Source organism: Aricia agestis, chromosome Z (genome assembly GCF_905147365.1).
Source record: "Aricia agestis chromosome Z, ilAriAges1.1, whole genome shotgun sequence".
NCBI classification, from domain to species: domain Eukaryota; kingdom Metazoa; phylum Arthropoda; class Insecta; order Lepidoptera; family Lycaenidae; genus Aricia; species Aricia agestis.
The window spans coordinates 31,868,369-31,881,916 of NC_056428.1; the positions used below are offsets into that span (position 1 = coordinate 31,868,369).

The 13,548-nt window shown below is 36.2% G+C and overlaps 1 protein-coding gene across 4 annotated transcripts in view; it reads left to right on the plus strand.

Moving 5' to 3' along the window:
• Window positions 1-13,548, plus strand: part of LOC121739428 — a 42,673-nt gene that overhangs the window by 19,214 nt on the left and 9,911 nt on the right. For 3 of the 4 annotated variants that reach the window (XM_042131899.1, XM_042131903.1, XM_042131900.1), the window contains 3 exons: window positions 2,114-2,351; window positions 2,575-3,642; window positions 3,944-5,253. In XM_042131899.1, the coding sequence (XP_041987833.1) occupies window positions 2,114-2,351; window positions 2,575-3,642; window positions 3,944-4,524 (1,887 nt within the window). In that variant the 3' untranslated portion in view covers window positions 4,525-5,253. Of the gene's footprint in view, window positions 1-2,113; window positions 2,352-2,574; window positions 3,643-3,943; window positions 5,254-6,121; window positions 6,133-13,548 lie in introns of those variants that run through there. The other variant, XM_042131901.1, reaches the window with a different exon arrangement.

Genomic DNA, 13,548 nt, shown 5'->3' on the forward strand with positions numbered 1-13,548 from the left:
GTGTCAACAAAATTTGTGTCAAATTTAAAAACTTTTAAAAACCCTGGTAAGTGGTACCCCTCTTAGGGCCGCGCTACACCGGAATGGCAGCGCTGAAAGTACTCGCCTCGCCGCTGCCGTTCCGGTGTAGCGCGGCCCTTTATTAATTAAAATACCCAAAAACAGCTGTGCAGTGTGCACATAATCTATACTAATATTATAAATGCGAAAGTATCTCTGTCTGTCAGTCTCGCTTTCACGCCAAACGCCAAAACTACCGAACTGATTGTAATGAAATTTTGTATACAGATAGTCTAAAGCCTGAGAAAGGACATAGGCTACTTTTTTACTGGAAAAAAAGGGTTGTCAGGGGTGAAAATGCGTAAATTTGTTCAAATTAAGTTAGTTCCAAAAATTCATAATAGATGGCGCCGTGCGTCTTATACATCGCTGACGCTTGCTCAAAAGTCTTTCTATAAGAGGTGGTATCATCTTACATTTAAGTTTCGATTTTTTTCGATTGTTATATCTATTCTACGGTTTTAAATAACTCAATACTTTATCTGTGCAGTGACGTAACCTTAAACCTATCAATGATAAATAGTTTATGGGTAAAGTTGTGTAATTGGGGGGCTAAATAAGCTTTAAAATTTGGCATAAAATATAAAGTTTAATATAAAAAAATGAAATACTTATTGTGTGCACACTGCACAGCTGTATTGATTTAAGAGGTACCAGGGTTTTTTTTATAAAAGCTTTTGACACCAATTTTGTTGACATCGCGCTTTATAAACTGAAGTCCACGCGGACGAAGTCGCGGGCAACAGCTAGTAACTAATAAGTATAATTAGTTCTATGTTACAATGAAGTAAAAAATAAAACGCCATCTATTGAATCGTATTAGAACTAAAATGTTCATTGCATCGATATATTTCTGGATTTTTTATAATACTATACATAAAATATATTTGAGTAAAAAATAAAACGCCATTTGTTTTCATATATTAGAATTAAAAGTATGATTGCATTGATATATTTTCTGGATGGAATATAGGCCAACACGGTACACTTGAACTCCTTTATTTTAGAGCGCCTTCTGTTGTCAACTTGTCACATATATTAGAAATGCAGTAGGAGTTCTATAAGATAAGATAGATTGATTATTATTATACCAAGTGATAATATTATTAAACATAATATTCTAACGTATTAAAAACTATAAACAAAAACATAATAACTAATAAGTATGATTAGTTCTATGTTACAATGAAGTAAAAAATAAAACGCCATCTGTTGAATCGTATTAGAATTAAAATGTTCATTGCATCGATATATTTCTGGATTTTTTATAATGTATAATACATAAAATATATTTAAGATTTTTGAAATTTTATTTGAATACACATCTTATTTTAAGACCCAGGAACATTGAAAACTTTTTGTTCCGCCTGCGGGACTCGAACCCAGGACCCCCGGGATGAGCGCTGGCCACGCGCAATGCGAATTCATTTTCATCGATATTTTCATGGAAATAAGATATTTTCCCACATCAAAATGTATGTAGTAGCCTATGTCCTTTCTCAGACTCTAGAATAACTGTGTACAAAATTTCATTGCAATCGGTTCAGTAGTTTTGGCGTGAAAACGAGACAGACAGACAGAGATACTTTCGCATTTATAATATTAGTATGGATTGCTTGATGAAACTGGGTCTTAGTGTGCGTTGCAGTAGGGATTAGGGAGTTTCATACAAACAATATTGAATGACTCGAGGCGATACGGTGACGATCCCATTCCGAGTTGATATGTCAAATGTGTGCTGTAAGTTGTAACACTAAATCGTTACATACCATTGCTTGTGGTCTAGCAGTGTAGCGACCGCGCGGTCGCTACACTGCTAGACCACTTTAAGGTCTAAACATTTACTAATTGCTTTTACAATGTTATATTTTTGGGTTTGTTGAGGAGTATGATAGTTTGATTGATGACGAGGAGGTGGCTGAGGTATATATTTTGTTCTACATGCGTTGCACTTTTTTGTTTTGTGAACTGCAAACTTATTCATTGCTCAAAACTCGATTTAACGAGGAACAGCAACACTTTCATGACATGTAAACTGTCCATTTTTCAACAGCCCTGTCAAGTCTGCACGGCTGGCGTTTTGGAATGCTTCCCTCTATCATCTGTGTATGGCCTGGATGATTTGTACAGGAAATGTTTGAGATGGATCACCAAACATTTCTCCACCGTTTGGCCCACAAAGGCTTTCGCTACTCTCCCAAAAGAACTGCTCGACAAATGCTACCATGAACACTTGAACAACTTTAAGACGGAGAATGTTATTGATACCGTATATGGATGTGGGATTACAGGTAAATTAGTAATTTTTGTTGCTATAACGCGTTATCCGATCAAAAGTCAATAATTTAAGTCTTATTATTCGCCTCAGAATCAGGTCTAATATGTACTTAACAATTCTTTAATTTAACAGTCGACTGAGGTAGGATAGGGAATGAAAACCTGTCTCTTTAATAAACCATAATAATTATTACCTTTACTCTACTATATAACTGAAACAATCAAATTTTATTTTAGTGGCTTCGTTGCACAATAGCAGATGGGCGGAAATCGTGGAGAACATGTGTCGGCGGCTCGTGAACGCCGCGGCTCAGTTTCTGGCTAAGAACTTGCTTGACTTCTTCAAGCAGATAGCGACCATACCGGCGGACGCGCCGCACGCCGCCAAAGACGCTCTAGACAATTGTCTATCTGCAGCCATCGAATGGGCCCCGCCCGACGAAACCCTCAAATCATACGCCTTCCTATCCAACGTGGTTTCCGAAATTAAATCCCAGCATCTATTCCAACCCGATCTCATCACGAATAGCGACCAAATATGGCGGACGCTGGAGCAGAACAGCCTGCTATACAATAGCGCGACCACCTGGCGACTGCAATGCGAGAGCGCATTAGTTCGGGCTGCCCCCCGAGTAGTAGGCCTGCAGGCTTTCAAAGACCTGCCTCCAGATCTCAGAAGGAGGCTTCGAGAGCTGGGCTGCATCATGTACGGCCCACAGGTCATAGCGACCACCGCACACCAGGAACGGAAGAGCAGAAGCAAGACCGAGAAGGTCTCACCCGCGAACCGAAGCCTCGACATGGAGAAAGTGCGCGCATCCTTCGTCCCCTACAAAGCGAAGCCCGTCAACGTCATGGGATCCATAGACGAGCTGAAGTGCAACGAATACCGAGATATGAGGAAGTCGAAACGGAATCCACCTAAGATCAGAACGACGAAGGCTCAGGAGGAGCGAGCTAAGTACAATCAGAGTAAGACGAGAACTCAGCCTGTGAAGCCCGTTGCGCCGATAAATTTCCAGAACACGAGGCCGAGATACCTCGATCCTATTAGAAAGGAGAGGGATAAAAAGTCTCCGGAGTCGAGTGAATCTTCTCGGAATTCGAGTCCGATTAAGACGAGGTTCAGTCGTCTAGAATCGAAGCGGGAGCACCGAATGGGCGCGATATCTCAGGACAGTTTGGCTTCGACGTCGCGCCCTCGAACCGCGGAGCCCTCCACGGATTCCCTCAGTGAGTCCCAAGTCAGCAACAAATACGCCACCTACACGAAGGCCAAACACAAAAACAAAGGATCCGTTGAGCGTAAGTGATGAACATAATTCTTGTATTTGGTGATTTTCTGTCAAGCCAGAAATAGTTTATATTATGGTCAAATTAAACATTTTAGATTTTTAAAGTATGAATAAAACGTTGCTCAAAATTTCAGACTAAATATTATAGCTAATCACATCATGAGAAACATCTTTGTGTTTTAACTTACTTTTTAAACATTAATCTTGTATTAACTACATTTTACTTTCTAACTTCTTGTTCAGCTCCTAACAATATCTCTTTTTGCCTTAACTACTCCGTAACACTATTAATCTAAAATTGTTATTTACAGAATTACCATCTAACATCCAAGTGCTAACACACACGCATGGCAAAACGAAAATACCGGTGTACGTGAACCAAAAGCTTGGCCCCAACAACGGCCCAAAGCCCTACGAACCATCGAAACCGATCAAAATACATTCCCTATCTAGTCACAACGGTACTAACCGTAACTGCCTCGGGAGTAGCCCTAGAACTAACAGACAGCACGAGTCTAGAAAATTAACGGTCACAAAGAATCCATCCATATCCATGTGCAATTCGCTCCCGAACAAGGACTCCAAAAGTTTGAACGACAGAAAGACCAAGGAAGTCTCCCGGTCGTTGATGAACGCTACAAAGTCCAGCTCAGCGAAGATTGTACCAAAGGCGACCAAGGAGCCGGCAAAGAAGCCCACTAAAGCGGTCACAACCAAGAAGAACGGGAAACAAGATGCGTATAATAACAACGGGTTCGCTTTGACCAAGGATATTCGCCCAGTGCCAATCTATGTGGAACCCCATGAGATACCTGTTCTAGAACGGTCGAGCACTTTCTCGAAGGACGAGCCGACTTTTGATAAAATGGAAAATGTCGATGACAAGGTGTAATTTTCTCTACTCGAAGTATATTCCCTATAGTTGGTCCACTACCAAAAAAGTGATTTAAAAACCCATTAGAATATAATTACCAAATGTATAATAATCCGTTCCAGCTTTGATGAAATGCAATATTTACTGTAAAGGGGCTTTGCAATGTGAATTATTATCTCTCTTACCCTTACTAATAAATATATGCACACAGTGAATACTTATACTAGGTCTGCTTGTCTTTGCCTGTTACAATAGAACCTTGAAATGACATACAAGGACAGGGAACTTTAAATAATTATGCACTGCGTTAATATTTTTATAAGTAAGGGGGTTAGTCTCTACTCTATTGTAGATTTGTATTTTTATTTATTTATTATTTATTATTAAGCTTGAACAATATAATCTCTATATTGAATATTTTAGGAAAAATCTAAAAATTCCACTTCCAATATATCTAGATTATGTTGATGTGTATATTTATTATTTTTAAGCTTATATCACAATGATATTTACTATTTTTTAATTTAATAATTTACTAACTGTGTTATTTTTACACGTCAATAAAATGATGGGTATAAAATTACAATAGTTGGGTCTACATTTAATAATGTATGAATGTCCTAAGTTTAATTACTTAAATGGATCGTGAAAACTGCAAGTCTAGTTTTTAGGGTTCCGCACCGTCATATTGAAACTTTGTTGTCCATGTATTCACATCATACAGGGTGCAATTAAATCTTGCCAAATTTCGATATATTGATCCTTGTTAAAAATAAAAATACACGTATTTTTAGGGTTCCGTACCCACAGGGTAAAAACGGGACCCTATTACTAAGATTTCGTTGTCTTTCCGTCTGTATGTCTCCAGGCTGTAACTCAAGAACGGTAATAGCTAGCTGCTATTGTGTATTTCCGTTACCGCTGTAACAACAAATACTAAAATCAAAATAAAATTAATATGTAAGAGGTGCTCCCATATTACAACAAACGTGATTTTTTTTAATATGAAATAAAAAAAATATTAATATGAAATAAAAAAAATTAAGAGGGGCTCCCATACAAAAAATACCATTTTTGGCCTAATTTTTCTCTATAATGGCACGGGACCCTTCGTGCGCGAGTCCATCTCGCACTTGGCCGATTATTTTTTTGGTTAAATGGGCTCTCCTTATAATATGATACATAAGCCTTTAAAAAAAATTTGGGCGGAAGGTTTAATTGCCCCCTGTATTTCTAGGTTCTAAACTCTCAATTCTCGAGGGGAACTTAAAATTCTAGGTTTACTGTTACTGAGTATACGCATCCCAAAACTTGTGTGTTACCTGTATATTTTCTCATCTAGACATTTTATTTTACTTTTGTGAAACCCTCGGTGCAACGCTTCTCGGTTTTTGTATATTTTGTTGACGTTTTAACGTTTTACGTTTTAACGTTTATGAACTTGTAATTTTCTCTATTTTTTTGTACATATTTTTGTTAATGGTATTTATTTAAATGCGATTGAGTGAATGTTGATTACAAAGTCACTTTACTATTAAATATATTTACACACTGAATAATTATACAAGCTCTGCTGGTCTCTGTCTGACATATCGGAAAACAACGGACCTTGAAATTGTATTTTTTGTATACGCTGCATAAATATATTTGTTAGTAATAAGAGTAATTCTGATTTATGCAGGTTGTAACATAACAAAGTGTTAATACTTTAGGCCAGGGGTTCCCAAACTGTGCGCCGCGGCGCCCTGGTGCGCCGTGAGTCGATCCTCCATCATTATCCGAAACCACAAATATAGAATAAAATTATAATATTTTGTAAAGCAGTTAGATGATTAACTATTTACCTGCTTAACCTAACTATAATAACTATAAATCATTAAAGGTGTTTATTTATATGTATCTTTTTCTAATAGCTAGGTAGAGTAGGGCGCCGTGACAAAATATTTCACGTGTAACTGCGCCGCTGTCCAATAAAGATTGGGAACCCCTGCTTTAGGCTGTGTATGAGCCCCCTGTATAGAGTTTACTGTGAAAACAGCAGGCGCTGAAAAAGTCATTTTAAAAAATTTGTATGAACAAAAAGGCGTTTGGAAATACAAATTCAAGAAAATTGCCCTTCCAGCGCTGCTACTTTCACAGTGAACTAGACATAAAGAACACATACACACCCCAAAGCAGGGGTCACCAAATGGCGGACCACGGTCCGCTTCCGGACCGCCGCGCTGACCCATTGTGTGCGGACCAAGCATTTTCGAAGATGAACTTCGTTAAAAATAAATTTCGGTCTCGACTTACTGATGAACACTCCAGGATTTAATGTCAACTAGAGATCGCCCAATGGTCAAAATTCGACCTCAAATAAAAAAATTAAATTATTTTCAACGCTTTTCTATTAATATTCTATTATCAAAATATTGACTTTATTATTTTTAGACATAATTCCTGTGACAGACTCAGATTAAAAAAGTCAAATGATGACAGACTGGCCGTGTAATAATTGTCTAATGCAGTATTTATGATTCAATAAAAAAAATTCAATTTGACAACAGACTTCAACCATAAATAAAAGAGTACAATTCGTGTACGTATAGGCTTGTCAATCAAAATCTCCTAGTGTGTGTGTTGTCGTGTGTGTAATGTTTTATTTGCTAAAAAAATGTATGATAAAAGCATAATTTCAAAACAATAATATTAGCTCGACGCACTCCTTCACCATATAAACTACTAGCTGTCGTCCGCGTGGACTTCAGTTTATAGCGCGCGATGTCAACAAAATTGGTGTCAAAAGCTTTTATAAAAAAAACCCTGGCATCCCTTAAATCAAAACAGCTGTGCAGTGTGCATAATATTTCATTTTTTGAAATTAAACTTTATATATTATGCCAAATTTTAAAGCTTATTTACATTTACCAATTACACAACTTTACCCATAAACTATTTATCATTGATAGGTTTAAGGTTACGTCACTGTATATAATATAAAGTACTGACTTATTAAATAACGTAAAAAAGAAATAACAATCGAAAAAAAATCAAAACTTAAATGTACAATGATACCACCTCTTATAGAAAGATGTTGGGCAAGCGTTAGCGCGATGTAAGAGACGCACGGCGCCATCTAGTATGAATTTTCGGAACTAACTTAATTTGAACAAATTTTCGTATTTTCACCCCGTTACAACCCTTTTTTCCAGTAAAAAAGTAGCCTATGTCCTTTCTCAGGCTTTAGACTATCTGTATACAAATTCATTATAATCGGTTCGGTAGTTTTGGCGTGAAAGCGAGACAGACAGACAGACAGACAGAGATACTTTCGCATTTATAATATATAATAAATAATAAACTATAACTGTGCAAAATTTCATTCACCTACGTTTCCGAATTTTTGTCAAAATGGATCCAAATTTTTTCGCTCGCGTATTAATATTAATATATAGATAGCTTGCACCAATTTCACTCCAAACTTCAGACCTGCAGATAATATGTAATTAGCAACAGAAATTGTCACTTTTCTTGTTGATATGTAAATTAATACCTTTTTATAGTTGGGGAGGGGAATAGGGGATTTCGGGAGTAGCTCAAGCGTGTCAGATTAAGCTTGTATAGGCTTCCGACATGTGTCTAGTTATCATGGTATAGAAATCAGATTTCTCACGTGGTGGGTAATTTTTTTTTTTTATATTGAAATGTCGGATCTGTCACATTATGATATGTTTAGTATACCCCAAAGAAGCTTCCATATAAAGCACTGACGATTCAAAGGTTAGGTAAGCCTGTAGGAACATTTTAAAAAATAAAGCTTCATATTTTCTTAGCTAAGCTTCGCAGATATTTTATTTTGCTGTAAACTAAATGATTTAGACCTTGTTGTCTAAAATATATTTATAATTTACCTAAATAAGCAATTTTCTGAATAAGTATATTTTCTTTTTCAAAACTTTAAAATGGCTGCAGTTTCTGAACCCACCGCTAAAATAAAAAACGCTCTTATTTTTTTAAAATCAGCTTTACCTACTGTACAAAACCTACTAGGTCTCCATGACGCTCGAGTGACTACAAAAATAGCACCCTCCCCTCCTCTACTATTAATTTCCGTAATAACCTGTTTAAAATATATTTTTAATTAAGTATAAAATGTGTGGACTGCGGAGGTCATTTTATTTCTTAAAAGTTAAAACGGACCCCGAGCGAAACTAATCGGTTACGCCTGCCCTAAAGTATCATCATTTTGTTTTGCTGTGCTTTTTAAGTATAATATTATGGTCTATAAATCTTTTGTGATTTGGTAATTGATGATAAATGATAGTAAACATGTGCATGTGCATGCTGACACAATATAAAATTACTTTAAATATATTTGATTTTTTTTCATGGAGCTTTATAACGCTTTTTCGGTTATAAAAACGACTTTAATATTTTTAAAATACTTAATACATAAACTTCCAGTTTCTTTAACTATTATTTTTATTAAACATCAATAAAATTAATTGTTTAAAACTAAATTATGCTTTGAATTATTTTATTATTTTTATATAAAAGGTTAGCGTATCTAAGCTCCCTATTGCTTGTAATATCTTATGTTTGAATTATAAGGGTCAATTTATACTAGCGCACAGTAGAAGCGCAACGAAGCGAATTATTAAAACTGCTTAACACCAATGCGTTAACCCACTTTATTACTTCTGAGAATTTGCAAAGGCGCGCGAATTCGCGTGAATGCGCCCGACCAACGCTGATTGGCCTCGCAGAAGTAATGTATGGCTTACGCTCTGAAGTCAAGGTTGAATTTTCTGTGTTCAGTTTTTGGGAATTCGCTTCGACTCTGCGCTATTATAAATAGACCCTTACACATATACTATCTATAATAATTCTCAAACTTCTTATTAAATTGAAGTTAAGTAATGATTAAATGTCTCTGAGTGGGGGCCGTTAATATCTCTTTATACATATATTATTATTGACAAATTATTCGTGACATTACAAAACTTAGCGTAGTATGGTTAAAATATGTAACTGTAGTGCTTTATTAATGGTAGCTATTTATAATAATAATTATTATTTGTACCTTGACGAAGTTTATACCAGAGGCAAAGGTCGGAATGCTAAATATGTTGTTAAGTTTTTTAGTTTCCTCCTATTGAAGGGGACTTAAAGACTAAATATTGAGATAGGTTAAGAAAGAATAAAATCTAAGAAGTCTTTGTCTTTGCCACTGAATAAAACTTTTTCAAGGATACTTCACATTTGACATATGTACCTACGATGCTAGTAGCTTGTACTCGCTTTTTGGACCTAAATACCTACTGTTATTGTAAAATCTAACCCCATCTATCAAATGGAACGCGGGGTTAGAGTCACTTCACATTGTAACGTGACGAGACGATGCGGTGCAATTTAAAACAAGACGTTAAAAACTGAACTTATTTACTGCTAAAGATCTGTCTGTCTGTTAAGTGCCTGTCCAGATAAGGCGTATTACGCGCGAAGTCCATACGCGCGTTTCAATTTCTATTGTAACCAGATACCGCGTTTTACGCGCGTTTTTACGCTACAAACATGGACTCGAAGTTATCACGCTCCAATCAAATACGTCCATTCGCAACGGACTCGCGCGTAGTACAGGACGCTGCAATGGCACCCAAGTATCTCGACTCGCGCGTTTTACGGGCGAGTCGAGAGTCCCGCTCATTCCAAGCGTTTTACGCGCGAGTAATGCTGCCTCCCCATATAGACAAGCGCACCGCCAGGGCGTTGGCCCACGCGTTGGCAGTGCGCTTGCAAGGGCGTTTGTGAGAGTGAGTGAGGTCGACGCGCTGGCCCAATGTGTAGAACGCCCGTTCTACATATTGGGCCAGCGTGCCGGCCAACGCGTTTGCCTATAGCCTATAGGCAAACCTATAGCCTATAGGCTATAGGTATGTACTGCCGACATAAGAAAACGCGTGCAGGCATCTGGACGTGATATATAATTTAGTGATGCCTTAGCGGAACCAGAAGCGGAAACAGATGTCAAAAGTAAATTTTTGCAGAAACGGAAACGGATGCAGAAACGGAAGTGTAAATAATATGAAAAAAAACAAATGTACAAAATATATAATTCTTTATTAAGTATCAAATACACCAAATCTAGATTAGAAAAAGATATATTAGAAATATATTATAGAAAGCAATATTACAACTTTGCAACTGAACATATTTTTATTAATATTCAAAATTTAGTAGTGGCAAGTTTTATATTTTATAAAAACTAAAAAGTAATTTGGCCGCCGTCGGTTGTGAACTTCCATTTAAATCTCCGTTATAAAAGTTGCGGAAACAGAAGCAGGAACGGATGTTGAAAATCGCGCGCAACTTCCGCGCTTGCGGAAACAGAAACAGGGATCCGTTGCATCACTAATATAACAAAAATAAGTAATAATACTTTAGGGTGTGTACGTGTTCCTTGTAGAGAGTTCACTGTGAAAGTAGCAGCGCTGAAAGACCAAAATTTTTTACACTTTTGTATGGGGAAACTCGTGACGCTCGGACCCTTGCCCATACAAAAGTGAAAAAAATTTTGGTCTTTCAGTCCTGCTACTTTCACAGTGAACTCTCTACAAGGAACACGTACACACCCTAAAGTATTATCACTTATTTTTGTTACACCCTGTATATGTAGCTCTATAGTATCTCGGGTACGCGCGTAAAGCGCGCGAGTCGCTGACTTGCGCATAAAACGCCTCATCTGGACAGGCTCTAATTTGAAGTGTATATTCTATACTCACTAAGGGTCAATTCAGACCGCAACGCGACGCGTTAGATGCATTTCTATATTTGTATGAATTTTATAGACTTACATGACGTCTCACGCAATAGGGAACATGCAAATATAATATTTATGAAAATTTTGCTATTATATTTTATAACGTAAAAAAATATAAAAGAAAGGCCACTGCAAGGTTAATATTTTATGAAATATTGTTTTTTTTACAAAAATTACGAATTAAAAGTAACTGGAAACGGAACAGATTTCAAAACACCAATCAGCGTTCAGAGACATCACACATGCTATCCCCGCGTTCCATTTAGCGTTAAAAACGATCAAAATGCCTCCATTTTGAGAGTTTTGATCGTTTTTAACGCAAAATGGAACGAGGGGCATGACAACTTTTTGAGAGGTACGATGTAGGGTACGATCAGGTTATTATAATTATTGTCAATAATTATTATCAAACAGTAATGACGTCATACAGACTAAAGATCCGTTTTGGCACCAAAATTTAAATTTATAATTTTAAACCGCATTTTTTGCAGTAAATTCCAGTGTTTTAATTTTTAATCCTTCGATCGTGGATTCTTGGAAATATATTGTTATTCTATTGTGTCTCGCTCACCGGTGAGCTTATGGGGCTTGATGGGTTTATATACTTGTGGTCTATTCTACATGGAGTTCTTTAAAATAAACACAAAATTAAAAATATCGCATCTTTCTCTATAATTAAAGTTAGTCAATTTAATACAAATTTAGAAATGCATCTACGCGTCGCGTTGCAGTCTAAATTGACCCTGATTGAACAGACTTGCCACCCACTGCCTCTTCCAGTTTTGAATGGCTCATTTAAAAATATATCACGTCGCCTCGTCTCATTGCAATGTGCACTGACCCTAAGACGACCAAAAAAATGGTAACAGTCGTGCCATGAACTAAAATTTGTCTGTATCAACACATCACATACAGAATAGATATTATCATGTATATTAAGGAAGACATTTTTTTTCGAAGGAGTATACCTAACTAATGATAATAATTATAAATTATTGTACTCCTTTTTGGTCGAATGTGTTGTTTATCCATTAAGAAAAGTAAGAAACCACAACTTTAAACTAAACTAAATGACGCTCATGGTAAAACTACCATAATATCCCCAAATTAAGTAGATATTACATTTTTATATCACACGTAGGTGTTTCGTCGCAGAAGTAACTTTTAATCCTCATAATTTGCACACACATATACTCATTAAACGGTACATTTCTGCAAGATGCAGGGTAAATAATGTGTTACAGACTACAGTAGCTTTCAATGGTTTATAAATTTTTTATGCACAAGCAGCAGCAAAAAAATCTTCGTGACATGCAATAAATTTTTGTAATATTATACATTAGGGGTACAGTCGCCAAAATTCGTCCCGAAACCTAATTCCGTCCCCTTCGATATCTACTTATTTAAAAACTGCCATCTATCATAAGTGGCACGAGCTAGAAGCTAGTTGCATCAGTCGGTCATTGTGAAGAAGTGAGGGCATCACGCCTTTCGTACCGGCAGGAATTGGAAAATCAAAAGTCTTCAAAGTCAGTTTTTCATTGAAATATTCTCGGATACCATAAAATATTGTGATGCCTGACTTATTGATACAATTTGTTTGTAAAACTAATTATTATTATTACCTCAGATGTTAATCGAATAGGTAAGTAACATTTTGAGATTATAACACGTTTTTTGTTTAAATAGATGAACCAAAAAAAATCCTAATATCGTCGGGCCTTACATGAACCTAATATCATAATAACCCAAGACGGTATTTGGATCTCAAACAGTGAATGGATCTCGAACGTTCATATAACTTCTTTTTCCTTGAAACTGTAGAAAAATATGTTTTTTTAAGGGTTCCGTACCCAAAGGGTAAAAATGGGACCCTATTACTGAAACTTGTCTGTCCGTCTGTCTGTCTATCCCCAGGCTCTATCTCAAGAACCGCTATAGCTAGACTTCTGAAATTTTCAGGAATTGTGTTACATATATTCTGTTGCCGCTACAACAACAAATACTAAAAATAAATATGTTATATTTATCCCTTTAATACATTTATATTAAAGGGACGGAATTAGGAGCCCAAAAATCAATTTTGAAAATATGAGTATTTTTGTTAAATTTACTTTTAAACTTTTCCTGAAAACGTTAACGCATTTTTGATTATTTTTAAGAATAAAGGAATAGAGAAGCTAAAGTTTGATGTTTGATTTATAGCTGTAGTATTTAATTTAATTTTTTAAGAACGTTTT